General features: G+C 32.9%; 1 protein-coding gene across 4 annotated transcripts in view; it reads left to right on the top strand.

Annotated features, from left to right (window-relative positions):
- The window catches only part of Arid4b (AT-rich interaction domain 4B), a 123122-nt gene that overhangs the window by 73855 nt on the left and 25795 nt on the right, over nucleotides 1-23472 (top strand). For 2 of the 4 annotated variants that reach the window (XR_007346515.1, XM_048800384.1), the window contains exons 11-16: nucleotides 2827-2899; nucleotides 4680-4774; nucleotides 5704-5801; nucleotides 6683-6926; nucleotides 7215-7390; nucleotides 12509-12775. Coding sequence is in view for 3 of the 4 variants with exons in the window: in XM_048800384.1 (XP_048656341.1) it covers nucleotides 2827-2899; nucleotides 4680-4774; nucleotides 5704-5801; nucleotides 6683-6926; nucleotides 7215-7390; nucleotides 12509-12775 (953 nt within the window). In the remaining variant the exon portion in view is untranslated. The remainder of the gene's footprint in view (nucleotides 1-2826; nucleotides 2900-4679; nucleotides 4775-5703; nucleotides 5802-6682; nucleotides 6927-7214; nucleotides 7391-12508; nucleotides 12776-23472) is intronic. The other 2 variants (XM_048800385.1, XM_048800386.1) reach the window with 2 other exon arrangements.

Raw genomic sequence — 23472 nt, 5'->3', positions numbered from 1 at the left:
ACAGGACAGCTGTCACTTCCTGAGTTTTTACTGAAATACCTCAAAAATTATAAAACATTTTTCATTATTAAAAGAAAAATCAATAAAAGTAAAGTGAATATTTCTTTGATTCACATAATGTTAAATAATCTTATACGAATGGGTAGCACCTATGCATTTTTAGCTCTTGGATCCATATCCATGAACTAAAATCTTAAATTTTACTGTAATTGGTGCTTTAGGCCTAGCAGTGACTGACTCTCATTAATGGTTTTCTAAACAACTTTTTAAAAATCATTTGAGTGGTGCAGATAGTGACAGGTACTATTTTTGACCATGAAGTGTGAACTGTATTTAATGTGTTTAGAAAATTAAGGTAATTTCTGTTAGTATATAATATTTTTGTGACTTATGAAACTATGCCCTTCATTTGTAGAAACTATTAATGAAATAGGAGTCTTTAGGAAGTTATATTTTAGAGTATAGTGACCTGATGCAATGGATAGTGTAAAATTTCTCTGCTTCAGTCTATTTCCTGACTTCTTTCTATTTAATAAGCTAAATGAGCAGTCAATCCCTTGCTTAAAACCTCCCACGTGGCCTTTTGCTACCGCAAAAGTAAAGCTTCAGTGTAGAGCCTCTTTTTTGGAACAACCCCTGCCATTTTTTCCTTGTCACTTCTCTTGCTACATTCTTCCCCTTTGAACTTTACGCTCTAGCTATGTCAAAGTAGGGACCTTGCTGCATCTCTGCATATCGCAGTACCTCTGCCAGCGCCACTTTTCCTTCCTTTTCTTAGTCTCTCACCACATTTCTGTTCAGTTTCCAAAACCCTGTTTGTGCACATTTTTGTGTTTCATTTTTGTTAATGAAAACCTGTGAACCATTGCTTTCCTCCTTTCCCCCAGGAAAGGTAATCACTCTAAACCAGTACTTTTTCTTGTACATATCTTTGCTATTTATGTGTATGTATACATACATTATATATATTTAGGTTAATAGCCTGTTTTTTATTTTTTGGTACTGGGGTTTGAATGGTTGAACACCCAGGGTTTTAACCACTGAGCTACATCCCTAGCCCTTTTTATTTTTTATTTTGAAACGGTCTGAGTTATTTAAGGTCTCACTACATTATCGAGACAGAATTTGAATTTGTAATCCTCCCACTTTACCTATTGGAGCTGCTGGGATTGCAGGAGTACGTTACTATGCCTAGCTTGCCGATTTTTTTTCTCCCCTGCCACTCTGTAAGCTCCTCAAAGATAGGGGGAGAATCCTGTCTTTCTCATTTTTTTGTCCTTAGTGTTTGCCATGGTGCATAAAATTAATGGATGACTGATAAATATTAGTTACCAAATCTTTTGTTGCTAGGTTTGTGTTTTATTATAGTTGTGTGTGTGTGTGCATGTGTTTGTTTTTGTTGTTGTTTTTTTTTGGTAATGGGGACTGAACCCAGGAATATTATTTTCCCAGTCCATTTTAATTTTTATTTTGAAATAGTCTTGGTAATTTGCTGAGGCAAGCCAGAAATTTGCAGTCCTCTTTCTTTAGCCTCCCAAGTCACTGGGATTACAGATGCATACCACCACGCCCAACTTAAAAGCAAATCTCTAGTTTAAGAATTTTCTCAAAAACTTCACTTAAATATTTTTGGAATAGGAAAAAGTTTGGCAGTTATAAGGATATCATTGATTTTTCATTTTTTTATTCTCTGTCCAACTACCAATGAGAAACCTACTAGTTAATCATCATGTGTTTCTTCTTTTAATTTTAATTTTTGAATTTGCCTGCCTTTGGTATATTAGTTTTTAAAATTAAAGGGCAAATTTCATTAGAACAATGACATTAGGTACATGATTTTCCAAACTTAACAATGCTGTATTTAAATTTGTTGAGCATATCAGTTGAATATCCCACCATATATATCAGTTGAATATAACTACCATATATATTTCAGCTGGAGTAACTGTAAAGTCTGACTTTACTGTTTGAATACTTTTTTTTTTTTTGCAGTTACTCCTAATCATGTTCTGTAATGGTAGGCTCCATAGCTTATTTTTTTTTGTATTTGATTCAGCACCTAGTATAGTGCCTACACTTACAGGTGCTCATTAAATGTATGTTGAATGGATGAAAGTCATTGGATTGGTGAGTTCCTCAATCTTACCTACTACCCTGCTCCTTGCAGGTTGCTTCAGGACCAGCTCCCTACTGCCACAGCCCTTGGCCACAGCAGCAAGAAGCTAGTCCCTCCCTTGTAATTGATTAATCGGGGAACTATTTTATTACTTGAAGATTTCCCTAAGTCTGAATCTTCAGGTATTGTAGATCAAGTTTGTTCCCCACTTTACTGATTATATAAGCTTGAAAGTACTATACAGTGGGGCTGCCTATAATGAAGAATACTTGTAGTAATACCTAATGGGACCCATATTTGTACAGTACCTTGAGGAGTAATAATAGAGTCAGATGTGGCCCGATTTAATGTAAGTAAGAGTAGGTCTTCTTGAGTCTGTGACCCTGATTTGAAGAATAGCTCTCTGGTCATTAAAAAAAAAAAAAAAAAAAAAAAAAAGTTCATGAACAATCTTTAGTGTCTTTTCTTTCATGAGAATTTATGTTTGGAAATCTATTGAGATACCTTTTAGGACATATTCCTCTGTTCAGCATAAAATGTTTAGACATACCTGGTTTTGGACAGCTTAGTATTAAGAAATATATTTTATTTATTAAAACACTTGAAATATTTTAAGGAGTATTAGTTTTTGGTGATGGCAGGATGTCTGCTTGTATTATTAAAATGCTGAATTGGGAAAAATAATATTTTTCTTCTGTGATTAAAATTAGGAAGAAATAGAACCATTTCCAGAAGAAAGGGAGAACTTTCTTCAGCAGTTATACAAATTTATGGAGGACAGAGGTGAGTGTTTTTGCTTTCATTCATCCTTAAGTTTGTAGATTTCAGTGAGGTAATTAATATTTTGAAAAAAGGTATTCAGCTTATTAAGCCTCATGTCATGGCTAATTAAGACTGTGTTTTGACTGCTCGTATTAAAACACTTGGCACAGAGCTTGTCATATAGTAAAAAAGAAAGGATCATGAGGAATTTGACTGTATGTTGGCAGATTTTGTCCAGTTCCCCTCCTATAGGTGTCATACCAAAGAATCATTCATTATCTTATGGAACAGCAGCAGCATGGGAACCATGGCACCATTTAAGCATCTGCACAAAGGATTTTATTAAAATGTCTCCTCCAAATCAGTTCAGTATACCTAGGTGTGTGTGTGTGTGTGAGAGAGAGAGAGAGAGAGAGAGAGAGAAATGACACATTTAACGTGGCCCTCATGTCTCCTATGACCCAGCCACATAGATATAAGAAGAGAATTAAATCCTTCATAGAGAGCCAGAAATACAAAAAGAAACATGACTTGGTCTCAAGGTGAGCCTTGGCTCAGTTGATTGTAGCTACCTAATGTGGAAAAACTGCAAGGATGAAAGGAAGAGGAGTGGGTGCTAACCTTTGTAAATTTATAGTGATGGCCTAGATCTTCAGTAGTGTCCTTGTTTACTCTTGCTTCTTCACTTGACCAGAGTTTACTTTCTCCTTTGCTGGAAAGATTCTAGAAAGGTAGAAGGGAAAGGCAGAAGAATTTGTAGCTGGAAGGAAAGGAGAAGATGAGTGTGATAATATTTGGAAGTGCCACACACTACTCTGGGAATTAATGTTTTCTAAATCCTTATTTGTAATGCTGATGTGTAACTGGGTCTATATGTCTTCTTGTGTTCTAATAAATGATAATGGCTACCCTAATATGGGTATCTTTTTATTCTTCAATAAAAAGTGTGTTTTTTTTTTTTAAATTCCTGTTTTCTTTTATTTGAATGGAGGCTTGGCCCAAGAATATGCTTTTTCTTAGGCTTTTAGGTAAGATACATTACAAACTAAAGAATGCAAATAAAATGTGGTGTTAGAGAAGAGGATAAAATAAGCCATCCATTTTTGGAGAGGTTCATAGATTGAAGTCCATCACTATATTGTTAATCTCCTACCATTTTTTTTTTTTAATTTTGTTTTAGTTGTAGGTGGACACAATAATCTTTATTTTATTTTATGTGGTACTGTGGATCAAACCCAGTGCCTTACGCATACTAGGCAATAGCTCTACCGCTGAGGCACAACCCCAGGTCCCTCTACCATTTTTTAACAGTTTAGAGTTTAATGTAGTATCCTTGTCCTGCATTTTCCTGTGTTGGAATGAAATAAGACTGTTTAGCTTTACTGTAGAACCAGTATTTACAATAGAAGTGAATTAGTAAATATAAATAGAGCATCATATAAATTGATATCATTGTGAAGCAGTTCCTTATCAATTATCTCAGCACTTTTTTTTAGTTTAGCCAAATCTTGCTTCCCTTATTTTTAAAAGCTTGGTTCTGACGGCATTTCAATTTGTTTTACTTTGAGTATATGCTTTTTTCACCAGAAGGGAGATGATGGAATGAAGTTTTTAAGGTTTCAAAATTCTGATATACAAAAACTGTAAAATTATGACATGGGTTTAAGTATGGTTATCCTGTCTTGCAATAACAAAGGAGATTTTTTTTCTGATATGAATATATGTGTATTATTTGAATCTTTGAGACTTTAGATTAAAAAATGAAGCATAACACTAATATATTTTTTTATTTCTATAACAGGTACACCTATTAACAAACGACCTGTACTTGGATATCGAAATTTGAATCTCTTTAAATTATTTAGACTTGTGCACAAACTTGGAGGATTTGATAATGTAAGTATGGTTTTGTCTTCATGCAATATGCTTTCTCAGGTTTCTGCTCTCATTAAAATTATTTTCTTTTAATAAAAATGCAAGAATATAAGGAAAAGAAAATGGAAAGTACAGTTTAGAAACAAGGAACTTTCATCCTCGGGTGAAATAAAAAATTTTTTGGCTTGTGTTGACGCTGGGTATTATATGTTGCTTAGGCTGGAGTTCTCCTATCTTAGCCTTCTGATTACTTCGGATTACAGATTTGTATCACTGTACCCTGAAATTTGAATTTTAATTTAAAAAGTCTTCAAAGTGAGCTTTCTCAGTTTGTCAGCATTTTGTGAAAGTCCTGTGCATATCTCAATCATAGCATGACCATATAGTAGAAACAGTTTCTATAATTCTTTGTCCTTAGACTTGTATATTTCTTGAGAGTACAGATCCTTTTTAATATTCTTTACATTTTTAATCTTTTTCACTGTGCCTGCTATAGATAGAAAATGTTTGTTGAACTGACTTAAGGAAATAATTCTAAGGTTGCCATGATGTGTGGTATTCATCCAAATAAGAATATTCTGTAGAGTAAAGTGCTTTACTACTTGTAATAGAACTTCTTTGATTTATTGGCTTTTAAGTTTTATGGGACTTGTAAGTCCTTTAAAATTATTTTTCTCTCTTTGTTACAAATTTTGTTTTGCAACCTGGATACTTCCATGTTTACTATAAACAGGTTTATTTAAAAGTCATATGATCCAGTATTTCAACATTTGTAAGTCTTTCAGATAATTATTTATTGGTAAATACAAATTAGAATTAATCATATTTGATATATTTCATTCTTTTGAGACTATATCAATAAATAAAAACATAATTATATGCCGTATCTATCAAAATATTACTATATTCATATTCTAATTTGAAAATTTTCATTTCACTTTGTCTTTTAGATTGAAAGTGGAGCTGTTTGGAAACAAGTGTATCAAGATCTTGGAATCCCTGTCTTAAATTCAGCTGCAGGATACAATGTTAAATGTGCTTATAAAAAGTAAGTGTATCTGGTATAATTATTCAATATTTACTGTAGAAAACAGGATTAAATTTACCAATTTAACTGAAGCTAATTACTTCATCAGAGAAATCAGAAATTTTTACTAGAGTAATCCTGAAAGTTTTTGTGGACAAGGACATTTGTAAAGTACTACATATAGGTTAGAAAGTTAATATTCTATAGTAAGATAAATCTAGGTTTGAATCCTAATGTTTTTTTTTAATTTTAGTTATAGATGGACACAATATTTTATTTATTAATTTTTTTATGTTGTGCTGTGAATCAAACCCAGTGCCTTACACATTTGAGGCAAACGCTCAACCACTGAGCTGCAACCCCAGCCCTAAACCCTAGTTTTGAAAGTTATTATCTCTTTGTGCCCTTTGACCATTTATTTGTTCTCCTAAGCCTTAGTTTCTTCATTACTACTATTTACCTCTTAAGATTACTGTTTATTAAATGAGACTTACTGATTGGCCCAATTTTGTTGCACTTAAGAAATCTCAACAAGTAGATGATGTTACTAATATGTCTTATAGCTGTTATTGTCACTTTTATTATATTTAAGATTATGAAGGTCTTTTTTACTGTTTTTTTTGGGGGGTGGGGAGTAGGTAGTGGTGGGGATTGAACCCAAGGCCTTGTGCTTGCAAGGCAAGCACTCTACCAGCTGAGCTATATCCCCAGCCCATCTTTTTTACTCTTAATAGTTGCTTTTAAATGAATTTTTTTCTTGTCTATTTTGATTGAACATATTGAAAAGAACTAAAATGAATAAATTGGCTTGTTATATGGTTTGATATTTGAGAAGCATAAACAAAAGATAGGAATGCATGTTAAAGAAATTTCTACACTAATATTTTATCTTATGTTTCCAGGTACTTGTATGGTTTTGAGGAGTACTGCAGGTCGGCTCATATTGAATTTCAGATGGCATTGCCAGAGAAAGTTCTTAACAAGCCATGTAAAGAGTGTGAGGATGGAAGAGAAATGAAAGTTAAAGAAGAAAATGAAATAGAGATCAAAGAAGTGAAGGTTGAAGAGGAGAGGAATGTAATACCAAAAGAAGAGAAGCCTACTGAGGATGACATTGAAAGAAAGGAAAATATTAAACCCTCTCTGGTAAATCAGAAATTGTTGATTGTCCTTTGCTGCCTTTGGTATATATATTTTTTTATAATATTGTACTTTATTGTGTACATTTCCCTTATGTACTACTTTTGAATATTTCTGATTTTATTTTTAAGAATGAAAGTAGTTTTTTAAAAAATGACAGGAGTTTCTTAAATGTTAAAAAATAACTATCTTTATTAGTATTGGCTGGTAGTTCTTGTTTCTGACACTTAAGATGATGGCTTTGGGTTGAAATTTTTTACTTTTGTTTGTTTAGTTCCTCTGATCTTTTCCTAGGGAAATAAAAAGAATTTATTAGAATCTGTACCTACACAATCTGATCAGGAAAAGGAAGTTAACATTAAAAAATCAGAAGAAAGTGAAAATCTGGAAGATAAAGACACTGATATAAATAGGATAGACGAATCCCTCAGCATAAAGGTAGAAGCTGAAGAAGAAAAAGCAAAATCTGGGTAAGAAATTTGTTTTTGGTTATGATGTATTTTGGCTAGATGAATTCTTCTCCTTTGATCTTTATGTTTATATGTTGAATCTAAATTGATTGACAAAGTATGGAATAATAGTGATTTGCATTTATTAAGAAAACAGCATTTGCCTCTTTCAGAGACCAAAATAACATTCATTTATAGAAAAAGATCATGGTTTTGATCCATTCTTGCTCTCATCATGGAAATTTATAAAAATTTTTAGAGAAAAGTACTTTTTTTTTTTTTTTTTTAACTGCGTTAAGGTCTGTTGAATGACCAGATAATATGAACTTGAGACGATACCCTTCTTGTGTTCTGTGGATGGTTTTTTTGGCTATAGATTTGGAGAGTATGTATTTCTTGAGGGAAAAAAAAAAAGGAAAAAACACTATTATAATAATAATCTTCAAAGGCCAAAATCATTGTTGTGTTCTATATGATAGACGCATTTACTTGTTTTGATCATTTTGGGATGATGAATTATTTAACAATTTATGGACTGACAGGGGCCCCCTAGATTTAAGAGGTATCCTTTGGCATTTAATTTTATTTCTGAGGTTGAAAAAACATCAGCATTGCCACGTGTGCACTCCTATTAATTCCTGTAATCCCATCAGCTCATGAGCTAAGGCAGGAGGATGGATAGTGGGACCCTCTCAAAATGAAAACAAAGGCTTGGGGCTAGCTCAGTGGTGGAGCATCCCTAGGTTTAATCTCTAGTACTACAGATAAAATGTAAAACACAAATATGATTAAGCACATTCATTTAAATAAGCACAATCAATTTTTTAAAAATCATTTTAGTATTAAATTTATCTACAGCATACAAACAAGTAATTAAATAAACAAAAATAAAACTGGGCCTAAGGGGATAGAATAAGAAGACTTTTTTATTATGCTTTGTTATATTTCTATACTTGAAGTACATCTTACTGCTGTTGAAGACTATTTAACTATTAAGAAACTTAGTGAAATTGAGCCTTTTGCCTAAAATATCTTGATTATTTAGACTTCTGAAATTTTCGTGGAAGTGAACATGGAAGAAAACAAAGTGGGGTTTAGATGAATATAATAAAATGTTTGTTTATTATACTTTGGTATATTTGTGTATAGGTGTATATGTGAAGTTCTTACTTTTCTTAATAATTATTTCAACTAATAAGAAATCTAATCAGGTTTTAACTTTTTGCCTAAAAATCTTAAATCTGTAGATGTTTTTGGAACATCTATTTGTAAGGCACATTGGTAAATCTGTGTTTTTCTTCGTTATCATTAATTGTTTTCAGTTTGGTATCTTTTGTTTTTTTTAAGTTGTATATGGACTCAAAACCTTTATTTGTTTTTATGTGGTGCTAGGATCAAACCCAGTGCCTCACACTGGTGAGGCAAGTACTCTGCCATTGAGCTATACAACTGCAGCCCCTGCTATCTTATTTTATAGAACAGTTTTTTTTTTGTTTTATTAATCCCTTTAACTCTTAATCTGTATGAATTTTTTGGTGCCAGTAATGTAGTTCTGTGCTGCATAACAATTTTAAGGTCAAAGATGGTCCCTTTATATTATAATACAGCCTAGAGTCCATCCTACATAGGGATGCATAAATATACTGTGTGATTCTTGCACAATGATGTAATCACCTCATAACTGACATGTTTGTCTGAATTGTTCTGTTTTTTAAGCAACACTTGCCTATATTCATAACAGAAACAATTTTCCTGAGGTGGCAGCCTAAATATGATAAATATTCTTTAAAACCATTGTGTGTTATTATTACTGATACAGTAGTTGCCCCCACTCTTTGGGGACATGTCCCAAGAACTCCTAGTGGATGCCTGAAACCTTGGCTACCACTTAGTGACAACATATTGTACTGTTTTTTCTTATGCCCTACAGCATTGCCAGATTTAGTCTGTCCTTTCATATTTTACGTCCTTGTATTTTCTTTGAATCACTGCTGTTTCACTGAGTGTCCATTTTAAAGTAAAATACAGGTTACTTGAACCCAAGCCCCGGTACTATGATATGATAACCTAGATGACTACTAAGTGACTGATTAGGTAGGTAGCCTATACAGTGGTGCTGGACATAGAGATGATTGACATTTGGGCAGGATGGGACAAGATTTTATCACAGTCTCAGAATGCTACACATTTTAAGATTTATAAATTATTTCCAGAATTTTCAGTTTACTGACTGCTGTTGACCATGGGTAACTGAAATTGGGGAAAGCAAAACCCCAGAGTGGGGTGGGAAGACTGCTGTAAGTGTTTAGTTTTTTTAAGTGTAGATGGAATTTTTGCCACATAAAGTGTGGGGTGTGGTGTGTGTGTGTATGTGTATGTTTCTATTATATGAACTTTTTCTAAGTAATTGACTACTACCAAAAGGTTTCATTGCCCTTTCTCCATAGGCTAGGCATGATAGATTGAAGAATTTTATATATATATATGGGCGTATGATGTAGCTCAGTGGTATTGCATTTGCTTAACATGCATGAAGCCCTGAGTTCAATCTGTAATGCCACTATAAAAAAGTTAGTATATATAAAACGTCTGATTTTAGTGACTGGCCCATAGGTAGGTCCTTAGTAAACTGAAGCTTTAAAAAAAAATTGTTTCATTTTAAGTATAACATCAAATTGAGGGAAATTTGGCATTTCTTTGTTAATTCAGATGAAAAAATGTCTTAACGCATTTGGTTTCCCAAAATGTTCTTTAACTTAAATACATATGCATATATTTATATACATGCATCAGCTTAATTTTTAAAAATCTATATATTAGTCACATTTAATACATTCAGAGGATGTCTTTCTTGACATTCTTTGTTAGTACATTACCTTCTGAATTTGCCACTGACTCCTTTGAAAGAGTAGAAATGTTGCATAACTATATTCCTTAGTGACTCAAGAGGCTGAGGCAGGAGTATCATGAGTTCAAGGCCAGCCTCAGCAACTTAGCAAGCTTCTCAGAAATGTACTGAGACCCTGTCTCAAACTAAAACAATAAAAAGGGCTGGGATTGAAGCTCAGTGGTAAAGTGCCCCTTAGCCCTCCAAAAAAAGCAAGATTAGAAGAAAGTTTTATTTGGCTGATTGCCAGTAATTCCATTATTTGCTTCTTTATTTTTCAGTGGATTATTTACATAAATTTTATTAGCTTGTGTCTGACATTGATATTAAATGCAAATTTTTGATTTTTGATGTTTTTATTAATATAAGTATTTGGTTTTCATTCTAGTATAAATAAAACTGCCTTGGCTACCACTTTTAAAGTATGATAGTTGTTTGTGTTATTGGCATTCATCAGTTGTATTCGGTCTGATATATACTGTAAAGGTACAGTTTAGTGTTTGTTTTCAGTTTTTAGAATTTGAACTTCTTATTCTATATCTCTGTCCTTTCCTACATGGTGATTCTCAGGTGCATGATAAATCTCTTCCTTTTACTGTGACCATTAGAATATACTTCCTTTTCTTCCTGACATGCAAGGATATAATCTTAAGATTTAAAGTATTTCAAAGATATTTCTTAGCTGTTTTAATTTACTATATAATTTTAAGAAGAATTTTTTAAAAAATGTTATTTTTTTATTTTATGGTTTATTTTAAAGTTTAATGTCCGTAGTACCAGGTAATTTCTTAGATTTTTTTTAGCTTTATTAAAGTTATTTATTTATTAGAGAATTGTTTATGTATTTTCAACAATAATTTTTTTTTTATCTCAGATCATAGCTGGTTAAAAGTTGTAGTAAACACTTATTTGACTATAACTGAGTGTTTAAAATAAGAATAATTCTTGAGAATCTTTGTACTCTTTATATTTCTGACAAAATTGAAACCTTTGGCACTTTGTGAACTCAGACTTCATTCCCCATATCTTTTATGTTTCTTCCCAACTGCACAGACAGAAAATGGGTGATAAAATATTTGAGAGTGCTACTTACATCACTATTTATAGGTTATTTTATTGCCTATATAGTTTACATAATTAGAAATGACAGAAAATATGTTGTCACTAAAGGGGTTACATATAAAAATGTAAAACTGTAATTAACAGTAGAAAAAGACATATCACTCTGTTGACGTAAAGCGTTATTTATTAGCTGTCTTGTTCTTTTTCATGGTATTTATTCATTTATCAATTATCAGGTGATGGATGCTTTTTTTTAAGAGAAAACTATTGTAATAAGAACAGAATAGTGCAGGGAGATCAAAACTGACCAAATATGGTCTTGAATTTCATAATGATATAGCAATTGGAAATATTTATAATTGAAGATGTTCTCCAGTTCAGTGTAGATTTGTGGCTAAAGAATGCTCTGTTTGAGAGTGTATGGTATTGAGAAGATCAAGTTAGTTGTAATAATTATAGAATAGTTTTGTGTATTTGGAATTGGTCTCTTATATATACTTATGTCTTTGAAACTTTAAAGTTGAGAGAATCTGTAGAAGACGACTCTCAGTAAATACTTGGTAAAGAGTAGAAACTGATGTTCAGAAAGAGAAAAAACAAGCTTGATGTGATATTGATGTGACATTAGTAGAATATTCCTAATAAAGTTAAAATAACATTTCAGTTAGTGTAACATTTGAAAATGTGGTTGAAGCATGTTTTATTAAGACTAGCCATCTGCTAGTAAATATTTTTGTTTAAAGTATCCTGAGTCTGGAAATATGTGTTGAAAAATATTTTTAGTCAGAAAATGTCAATGAAATATAATGACTTTCTTTGTCAACTGAGATGTAAAACACTTCCATAAATAAAACCTGAGAAAATTGTTACAGTTGATCTTATTAGTTTCTTGAGCTTACTAGTTTCTTGCTATTTAGCCAACCTTCTGTTCTTCTGATTGTTGGAAATGTTCTTTGAATGCACTTATTTTTAAATCTTCATTTTTCACTAGATGTATCTTTCTGTAACCATGGTCATCTTACACAGTTTTAGTTGTTTACATTAAATTGAAACTCAGAGTATTTCACACACATGGAATCTGCTGTTCCCGGAACAAGCAAAGCCACGATTTTTATCAGTGTATGTGGTTTGGAACTGAAAAGCTTATGAAGTATCTTTTATTAACTCTGCAATTTTTTAAACCTTTCAAGAGATGAAACGAATAAAGAGGAAGAGGAAGATGATGAAGAAGCAGAAGAGGAGGAGGAGGAGGAGGAGGAAGAAGAAGAGGAAGAGGATGAAGATGATGATGACAACAATGAGGAAGAGGAGTTTGAATGCTATCCACCAGGCATGAAAGTCCAAGTGCGGTATGGACGAGGGAAAAATCAAAAAATGTATGAAGCTAGTATTAAAGATTCTGATGTCGAAGGTGGAGAGGTCCTTTACTTGGTGCATTACTGCGGATGGAATGTGAGGTAACTTGAGTTTTAGCTAGTGATTATTACCTAAAAGCACTACTAAAATACTTTTCTATTTTAAAACTTAAGTAACAAATTTCGGACTTGTTAATATTCTAATTGAGGTCATAGTAGTGTATAAAAAATTCAAACCCGTAGTGTGTAAATACCTCACCTAGTGACTTTCTACTTAATGTTTTCAGCTCAGTAGACATCCTTAGTGTCTAGAAACAGAAATCTATGCAGTTGATTTTTATGTAATAAAAACATAATAGAGAAAATATTATTGATGGAATGATACCACATCTCTTAAACAGGTAAAAGGGATTTAAACGTCCTGATTTCTACCAGGCCATTTCCAGTCTGTCTTCTCTGTTTTAAACCACATTGCCACAATAGCCCCTTGCTCACATTCTTAAGTCATCACTCTTTCTTCAGTAGGCAGGGATTTACAAGTTGAGGTTTCTTAGGGAACATTAGTTGTTTCAAGAAGTCCTTATCTCCTCATTAATAGCTATTACATTATACCCTTGTTCTAAAGTCTTAGAAATTTATTTATGTCTTTGAAACAATATAATCGAAGATGTTGCTGGCTTGATGAGAATAGAATGCACCTCGTCACTGCCGCTGATTTACAGAACTGAAAAGCAGATTTAATTTCAGGTTGTGTTCAGTGGCTCAATGTGTTTTTTTTTTTTTTTTTAACACCACTTTTCTTTGATTTCCTCAAAGAGATTTTATATTTCAATTTTATCCAAAGTTGGCAAGTCAGTTTTACAATCTTGTTACTTTGTTATCTTTTAATGATACCTTAATTCATTTTGTAATGTCTTACAATATATGTGAAAATCTAGACTGTGATAAGAATTAGAACCCCTGAAAAATCAACCATTGACATTTTAAGTGGCAGTATTCATGGTTTGCCTTTCTTTAAAGAGGAATATGGTTCTTTTGTTTCATATTTAAATTGGGATAGGGGTGTGGCTTATCAAGCACAAGACACTGAGCTTGAATCTCAGCACAGTACTCGTGTGTGCCTGCACACATACACATCAAAGTATTCTGTGGTTTGAGCCACCATCTCAGATTTTCTGTTTCTTGGAAGTACTTTTTTCTTTCTTTTTTTTTTTTTTTTAAGAATAGGAAGTTCTGGAAGTGTGGCCTAATTAATTACCTTTCTTATTTTGAGAAAAGTTGAATTTTGATCCATTATGAAACTGGGAAGAATACAGGAACTTCTGTCATGCGAGAGTATTCAGGAGGTTTGTTTGGCCTCATTCTTTATTTTTTTCTAATCAACAAGATTTGCCAAAGGATATAGTAATTCTAAAAGCACTTCTTTCCAGAAGATAGAAGTATTTTAGTTTTGAAAGTGATAAGGAGAGGGTAGGGTAAGGAAAGATTTTTAAAAGAGCCATTCATGTTTGTTATAACTAAGGAAGAAAATGAGAAGCTAGTTCAACAAGTCATGCTTATATCACTAAGGATGCCATCAATTTCTGACAACTCAAGTGTTCATACGCTAAGAACTTTCAAAAGAAGAAAACTTGCCCTCTTGATGAAGACTCGTGTGTTGGAGCTCTACAACTCCAGCATCGTAGAGAAAACAGCTGCACTTCAGTAGACTAAGCAGTTAACTTTCTTATGATTCACATGACAGTGTCTTATTTCTTTCTGTAATAATAACAAAAGAGATTTTCTTATTGATAAATCAGCAAAAATTACAATATTTGCTGCATCTTCATATCTGAAGTTAATCTCATAAGGACTGCAACAAATCCTCATCAACTCTACAGCTATTTTCCTACTGTTGGGGGTCTTCACCTTTAACTTCACAAATGAAATCAGAAATGAAGATTTATGCAGAGGGAGGCTCATGAAAAAAATTGATCTTCAGTGACAATCATTCTCAAGAAAATTTAGGAAATTTCATGGAGCAATTTATGCATGCTTTTGTTTTATCTGTAGCTTTTTTAACAAATAGATTTTTCTTAAAAGAATATCTTGTGTTTTTTTAAAGAAACATTTTTTCTCAATTTCTATATTTTTTTCCTTTTTCCTGAAATGCTGTGTAGATATGCAAATATCCCTAGGTCATAGATGAAAAAAAGTATTAATTTTTGTTATGCACAGATTAGTATTTGGGATAATTCGTTTTTTTTACTACAGCAATGAAGAAGGGGGAAAAAAATAATTTTACCTGCTTACATGAAATTTATTGGAATTAGCCGGAATTCTTGACCCAAACCACAAATGGTATAATGCTACAGAATTTTTCTGGTGTGGTGACCATATATAAAAACTGTTGTCCAACTCTGTAGAATTTATTAGGTCATCAGGCGGGGCAGAATATTTGGGCATTCTGCCATTATTTTATAAATAATTTTTAAACTCTCCTGAATGACATTCAATATATTGACAAATGTATTAAGTTATAGTGTGTTCTCTTTTAGTCTTTAAAAATATCTAATTACATTTTTAAAAATTATAGTATGGGGCAGGGAGTATACTTCAATGAAGAGTAGTAGCCTAGGGTGTATAAGGCCATAGGTTTGATCTCCAGCACTGTCCCCCCAAATATACTTACAGTTCTGTTTTAGTAATTTTTAATAGTAGACTTTCTGTTAATTTTAACTTCTCTTAGTTATATTGATATTTTACAGAAGTTCTTAATATTGTTACCTAATTGATCCCTTCACTCTCAAGTCTCCAAGGCATGTCATAAATATGGGAATGATTTTTGTTAAGTAAGGCTACCTACTGAATTAACATACTATAAACTTCATGGAATATGGTGGATTTACCCTTGGTCTGTAAAAGTTGAATGTATTGGAACTATATGGATTGCTTGGCATGAGATTTAAAATGCATCAGTACTTAACTATGTTGTTGTGATACTGATTAAATTTTCTCTCTTCATTTCCAATTTGGCTTTCTGCAATCAAGGGAGCTAGGAATGTGATGAGGGAATAATATTTTCTATATTGAGGATAATCAGCTGAATTAAAGGATACCATAAAGTAAAAGAGGAATAGAAAAAAAGGTACTTTAAAATTCTAAGTGTAAAGCTCAAGTGGGTAACAACAGTTCTATTCCTTATTAGAAATTATTGAAAACTGAAAATAAGGCAAATTATGTATAAATATATTATTTTAAATAAAAATTGATTACATTTTAAAAATATCTAATTACTCCAAGTGCACTGAATCCTCTTTGGAGGCAGGGAATCAAGAAGAGAAAAAAAAATCTGAGTAAAATACTCACAAATAAATGAATTCAATTTCATTTTTTAATAATACTCAGTTGCTTTTTATCAAACTTTATTAGAGTCAAACATAAGTTGAACATCTATGTGCTAAATACTGTGTTGGGACTTAATTAAAAAAAATTTTTTTAAAGGAATTTCTAATCCAGACAAGGAAATCAGACACTACAATAGGATTTTTAAAAATTTTTTAATTTGTTTTATTTAATTATACATGACAGTAGAATGCATTTATGCACTTTGATATATAATACATAAATGGGATATAATTTCTCATTTTTCTGCGTGTACAGGTTGCAGAATCATATTGGTCATGCAGTCACATATATACACACAGTAATAATAATGTCTGTTTCATTGTACTCTCTTTCCTGTCCCCACATCCCCTCCTCTTCTCTCCTGTCACTTCCCTCAACCTAATCTAAGGTAACACTATTCTTCCCTAGTGACCCCAGCCTCATTGTGAATTACCATCCACATATTAGACAAAACATTCAGCCTTTGGTTTTGTGGGATTGGCTTGTTTCACTTAGCAAGATATTCTCCAACTCCAACCGTTTACTGGCAAATGCCATAATTTTACTCTTCTTTAAAGCTGGGTAATATTCTATTGAGTATATATACCACATTTTCTTTATCCATTCATCTATTGAGGGACACTTAGGTTGGTTCCATATTCTAGCTATTGTGAATTGAGCTGCTATAAACATTGATGTTGCTGCATCATTATAGTTTGCTGATTTTAAGTCCTTTGGGTATAAACCAAAGAATGGGATATCTGGGTCAAATGGTGGTTCCATTTCCATTTTTCTGAGGAATCTCCATACTGCTTTCTACAGTGGTTGCACCAATTTGCAGTCCCACCAGCAATGTATGAGTGTACCTTTTTCCCCACATCCTCACCAACATTTATTGTTGCCTGTATTCTTGATGATTGCCATTCTGACAGGGGTGAAATGAAATCTTAGAGTAGTTTTGATTTGCATTTCTGTAATTGCTAGAGATGTTGAACACTTTTTCATATTTTTGTCGATCAGTTGAATTTCTTCTTGTGTGAAGCATCTGTTTAGTTCCTTAGACCATTTATTGATTGGGGAAAAAACAAAAAACCAAAAATAATCCAGTAGGATTTTTGAGCCATTGAATCTACCACCCTTAGCCCTCCTTTGTACCCTCAGACCTTTTCTTATGTGGTGTACTTTTGTTGGTCAGTTGTTAGAATAACTTCATGTGACTCCCAGCTCTGCTGTTGCTTTATAATAATAGTATTCCTTGACAAAATCACAAGATCCCTAAACACTCTTACTCCTTGCCTTCTGCCTCAGCAACCAATCCTGGTTGGAGTTAAGCAAACAAACCATATTGACTGTTCTCATTTTAAATTCCTGACTGTGAACCTTAGGTGATCCCTTAGTTCTCTATGTCCTTTTCCCATTCACTTTTCCTGGTTTTTTAGTGGGCTGTAATATACTGTTGTTGTTGTTTTTTTTTTTAATCTCTTTACATCTCTAACATCTCTTTCCTGCCTCACTTTCAGATTGTGACTTTGCTTTTTGCCTCATTGAGAAATTGAGAAGAAAATTTCTATAGATTTACATTGCATCTACCTTCCTACCTGCATTTGCGTTCATGTTTTCTGTATTTGCACTTTTGGCGATAGGTTTAAAATCACATTACAGTCTAAATGCCCTTCTTTCTTGCCAAAGCAAAGACATGGGCCTATTTTTTACTTGTTCAAAATCATTCCCACCTTTAGACCCTCTAATTATTTCTCCTATCTCAAAGAAAACTTTGCCTTCAGCCTATCTGGTCCCACTCTGCCATTTCTTTACTTCATTTCCATCTAGCAAAACTATTTGAATGAGTTATTTTAACTTGTTATCCATTTTTGCTCTTGTATCTGTGTAAATCCATTCTAACTACCCCTACCCACTCCACCTCCAGAACTAAGTTTATCAGGATCACTAGTGAGTGTAGCTGAATTCCACTCTCCATCTTTTCTTCTGTCTTGTCTCATCAGTGGAGTTGGTAGCATTTAGTTTATCATTCTTTCCATGGTGTGCTTCACTTGGAGCAGCTGCAAATGATTTTCTTACTTTTTTCTTTTCAACCTTTCTCAAAATTAAAACAGCCATTCTTCAGATATCCTAACTTTTGTCTCTTTTTGTGTGCTTTCTGTTCCCTTATTTTTTCTTCTGTCCATTTACCTTTTTTTTAGCTGTCTTTTACCTTTGATTTCACTTTCTTTTGCTATTCAGTCTTAAACTTGAGTTGCTTTTCTAATACTGAATCAATCAATCTTTCTTTTTTTAAAATGGGGTTGGGGATTGAACCCAACAGCACTTTACCTCTGAGTCACATACCCCAGTTGTTTTCTGTTTTAAGATAGGTTCTCGCTAAATTTGCAACAACTGGCCTCAAGTTTATGATCCTTCTACCCAGTTCTCCTGAATTGCTGGGATTACAGGAATGCCCCATCATGCCCACCCTCCCTGATATTGAATATTCTAAGTGATTTTTCTGAGCTGAAGAAATTTCATCTCCCAGAATATAACTTCTGCCTAAGATTCTGGCTCATCCCCTCTCCTTTTTTTTTTTTTTTTTTTTGTAACAAGCTTTCTGTATCTGGACCAGATTACTTTATGTTACACAGACCATTTCACTTAAAACACGGGGAGAAAATTCCTGTTATATATTAATTCCATTAATATATCTTAGCCATGTTTAGAAAAGTTAAAAGTATGCCTGGCATATGGCAAGTACCAAACAATTGCTGAACTATATTGGACCTCCTTGTTAAATAACTCATTTCCTTTTTCTTTTTTTTTTAACTTGTTATCCATTTTTTTTCTCTTGTATCTGTGTAAATCCACTCTAATCACCCCACCCACTCCACCTCCAGAACTAAGTTTATCAGGAGAGCAGAAGTTCAAATAATAAAAAAAGTTCCAATGCTTTTTAAAGTGGTACTTGTAGAATATAAGAATAATGGGCTACTGGGACAGATGTGCCCTGTACCTTGTAATGAAACCTCCTCACAGCTCATATTTATAAGTATAACTATGTGCTCACTTTTTTTTTCCCCCTTGTACCAGGGATTGAACTCTGGCACGTGACCACTGAGCCACATCCCCACCCCTAGTTTTTGTATTTCATTTAGAGAGAGAGTCTCACTGAGTTATTTAGCATCTCGCTGTTGCTGAGGCTGGCTTTGAATTCACCATCCTCCTGTGTCAGCCTCTCGAGCTGCTGGGATTACAGGCATGCACCATAGCACACAACTGTGCACTCACTTTCTAAGGGACTGTCAGATATTGCTATAGAAGCCTCACAAGCAATGTATTAGAGTTTCATTTTCTCTACATCTTTGTACCACTTGTTATTCTCCATTAAAAAAAATTTTTAGTTATTCTGGGTGTGAATTGATATCTCATTGTGATTTTGATTTTCCTAATGATTAGTGATGGTGAACATTTTTTTACATGTAGTCATTCATAAATCTCTGGAGGAAAATCTGTCTTCAGGTCTTTGTCTGTATTTTGTAATTGGTTAGATACTTTGTTCGTGAGCTGAAGGAGTTCTTCATATATTCTCGATATTAATTCGTTATCAGATATTTGATTTACATGTATATATTTTTTGTTTAGAGACAGGGACTTGCTTAGTTGCTTAGGGCCTCACTAAGTTGCTGAGGTTGGCTTTGAACTCACAATCTTCCTGTCTTAGCCACTGGGATTACAGGCATATGCCACCAAGCTAGACTCAACATACATATATTTTCTCACCCTGTGGCTTATCTTTTCATTATCTTGGTGGAATGCTTCCCTCTCCCCTTTCCAGTACTGGGGATCTGGGAATTAAATTCAGGGCTTCACGCATGCTAGGCAAGTACACTACCACTGAGCTAGACCCCCCAGCCTTTGGAATGCTTTGATGTACAAAAGTTTTTAGTTTTGACAAAGTCCAATTTATGTATTTTGTTGCCTTTTTTTTTTTAATTCAAGAAACTTCCGTGTCCAGTATTATGAAAAATTTGCTTCCTTTTATATTGAATGGGTAATATATAGGTCTGTCTTTGATCCATTTTAATTCATATTTGAATATGTCATAGTCAATTCTTTTTTGTGACCTATTTGGGTACTATAGAGAGCCTATCTTCTAGATAACAACCAAAATGGAGTTTAGACTGAAATACTTGAATGAATTTAATTGAAAATGCTTTATCCATGATTTTACTTTTATTCTTTGTCTCCTTTTATCTCTAAAAAAATTTTAACATTAATTTTCATCTTAATTTCTCTATTCTGTATAGACTATGCTGTATGCTTTATTTCCCTCTCCCATTTTACTTCCTTGAAATTTTATTCCTGCCATACTGTCATTTGAATGTCATTAGATTTAGGAATATTTATGAGAGGGTGCAAAGTTATTCTTGTTGTACACTTTGAAATAATTGATAATAATAAAAATGGTAAAAGCAAAGTGCAATAGGAAATTGTATGTTTTGTTTCTATGTTATAAAAATTGAAGGCCCATAAAATGAAGGCCATTTAACAGTGGCTTCTTAGTAAATACCTGTGAAGTAGTTTTGGAGGAGAGTGACTTTTTTTGGTGGTGGTGTTGATGGGGGGGTAACCAGGGATTGAACTCAGGGACACTTAACCACAGAGCCATATCCCCAGCCCTATTTTTTATTTTGTGTAGAGACAGGGTCTCCCTGAGTTGCATAGCGCCTCAGCCTCCTGGGATTATAGGCATGTACTGCTGCCCCTGGTGAAAATGGCTTTTTGAGTAACCATAATTTGGGGTACATGTAAAAATAAACATTCTCAAAGGTAGATAAATATTCAATTATTTGTTATAATCAACTGAGCTTTAATTTTTCTTTGTGTATAAGCGTGGGCCTGTCCTATTAGGTAGTTTTTGTAGATTGGCAGATAATGTAAAGCATAAACTTGGACATGTTCTCTTTGATTGTCTTATAGATTGGCCAGTATATTAGTATTTTGGCCTAAATATACACAAATACCAGTTCTCCAAGCCTTTCTGATATTAACGTAAATTTTTGAGATATTTAAAAACCTCATCTGTATCATAATATATAGTTTATGTTACAGTTGTTAATCCTTTTTAGTGTTCATTATAAGCTTGATAAATTCTTGAGTGGGGTGTTCTTGGTATTGCATATTACATCTCCTTTGAGATCTATACTTTTGTTACATTTTCCTAAATGACAAATCTTAAATATGGCTGTGTTATGATATTCATATTTTTGTCAATCTGTTTTGAATTATGACGAATGCCATTCCTGTTTCTTAGTGAGTTTAGCAGTGTTATGTTTTTTGCAATTTAGGTACATGACTAAAAGCATTAAATGATGATCAATGGTTCTTTTTTAAAATTTTGCTTTAGATATTTCATCAGATTAAAATAAAAATTGAGATTATGTAAAATTCACATTAAAATGTTGCTGAATTGCTTATATAAAATTTATAGTTATTAAACTAATGATACTTTTCATTTTCACTTTCCTTTTTTTCCCTCCCTTCTTCTCTTACTTTTTCTTAATCATTTAAGGAGGGGAAACTTATTTCTTTGTTAAGATAGTTTAAGTTTCTACTTTGGATCTGAAGGTTTTAAAAATTAGTTGATATGATATGTATTTTCTTTATGTCTCTGGAGAGGCAAGGTAGAAAATACATATTGTCCAACAGTTATTAAATGAGTATCCAAACAAGGGAGAAAATATAAATGTTTCAGGTACCTTGATGCAAGGTCATTTATCCTTTTAATAATATGTATATATATTTCAGAGTTTCAAAGTATTAATGTCAGTTTGGTTTTGCTGCAACATTATCTTTGAGATAACTTTATTAAGAATGTAATTTATTTGTTAAAAATCTCCAGACTATGCCTTTAGAATATTTATTAAGTGCTCATGTTATTTCTTTGAAAGTTGGCCATTAGAAGAACTGAAATCTTAAGTGATATGTGCGTGGTAACTGTTTTGGTCCGTATATCTTGTTGATTAACTGTACTGTTTTCATTATTACTAAATTATTTCTTAGGTGATTTGCCAGTACATCTGAACAAAAATCAAAGTTTCTCTTTAGAACTTTTATTTTTCTCTGGTGAGAGCAAGTATGCTATGGTCTCTGAATGGTTTCTGTTAGTTTTATACTGTTATTTTAACCCATCTTAAAAATATTGATGTTCGATTCTCAGCACCACATGTAAATAGATAAAGGCCCATCAGCAACTAATAAAATATTTAGAAAAATACCCATGTGGCTGCTTCTTTCAAAAGGTTTGTATTGTTACTTTTGTAATTTCTGCTTAGCATTGTTATCTCTATTCAATTGTAAGCCTCTTGGTGAAAGGAACTTTTTGTTGCATTCATTGCTGAATACCCAATGCCCACCACAGAGTCTATCAGGTAATAGGTACCTGTGAGGTATTTGTTGAATGAATTAAGTCCACTGAGGCTTGGAATCTCATATATTTTGTCATGTGGTTCAGCTACTGCATTTTATGTTCAGGGAGCTTCTGAGAGCTTTAAAAAGTTAAATATTTGAGTTGATTATGCATTGTTCCTCCATGTCTATTCCATTAGTTAAATGTTAGATAATCTTAATAGAAATACTCACATATTATTCATGTATATACCTTGAAAATATTTTCCTTAGTTGTGTAGATGAATATTAGATAAAGTACTTGTCTATGTTTCATGTATATCATTAATTGTAACGAATGGTTTGATAAGTGAATTGAATAATATGGACTAGTAATCATATTCTTTTATTTTTGTTTTTGATCATGTTGGAGATTAAATTCAGGGCCTTGCAAATGTTGGGAAAGCACTGTACCACTGAGCCATACTTCCATACCCTGCTAATCAAGATTTTAATTTTCTAACCCAGTTATTTGTTTCAATATTTGTTTATTTACTTATTTATTTTTGTGGTACTAGGGATTGGACCCAGGGGCGTTCTACCACTGAGCTACCCACCCACCCACCCCCTTTTATTTCAAGATTGGGTCTTGGTAAGTTGCACAGGCTGGCCTCACACTTAGAATCCTCCTGCTTCAGCCTCTTAAGTGCCACCCTGTCTGGCTCAATATCTGTTTTTATGTGGAAGCATAAGATTCATTTTCTTCTGTCCTGGCAGAAATTTTTTTCTTAGTGTCAAGAAGGGGACGATTAATCCTCTGATCATAATTTCTAAAGGTAAAGTCCACTTCAAGGCAGGATAGTTTAAATCAACATTCCAATCTGCCTTGTTCTTCATATCCATTCTCATAAAATTCTATTGCATGATTCTGAAGTTGCAAGACATTTTAATGTTTTTTATTTTTTATTTTATTTTATTTTTTTGTGGGCCAACTGCTCAGATTACGTTTTTTTCCCCCTCAGTTCTCCAGCTACATTATCATTAAACATGTAGCTGAT

The sequence above is a fragment of the Marmota marmota genome, unplaced genomic scaffold, assembly GCF_001458135.2.
Source record: "Marmota marmota marmota unplaced genomic scaffold, marMar, whole genome shotgun sequence".
NCBI classification, from domain to species: Eukaryota; Metazoa; Chordata; class Mammalia; order Rodentia; family Sciuridae; genus Marmota; species Marmota marmota.
This window is presented reverse-complemented; position numbering and strand designations above follow the sequence as displayed.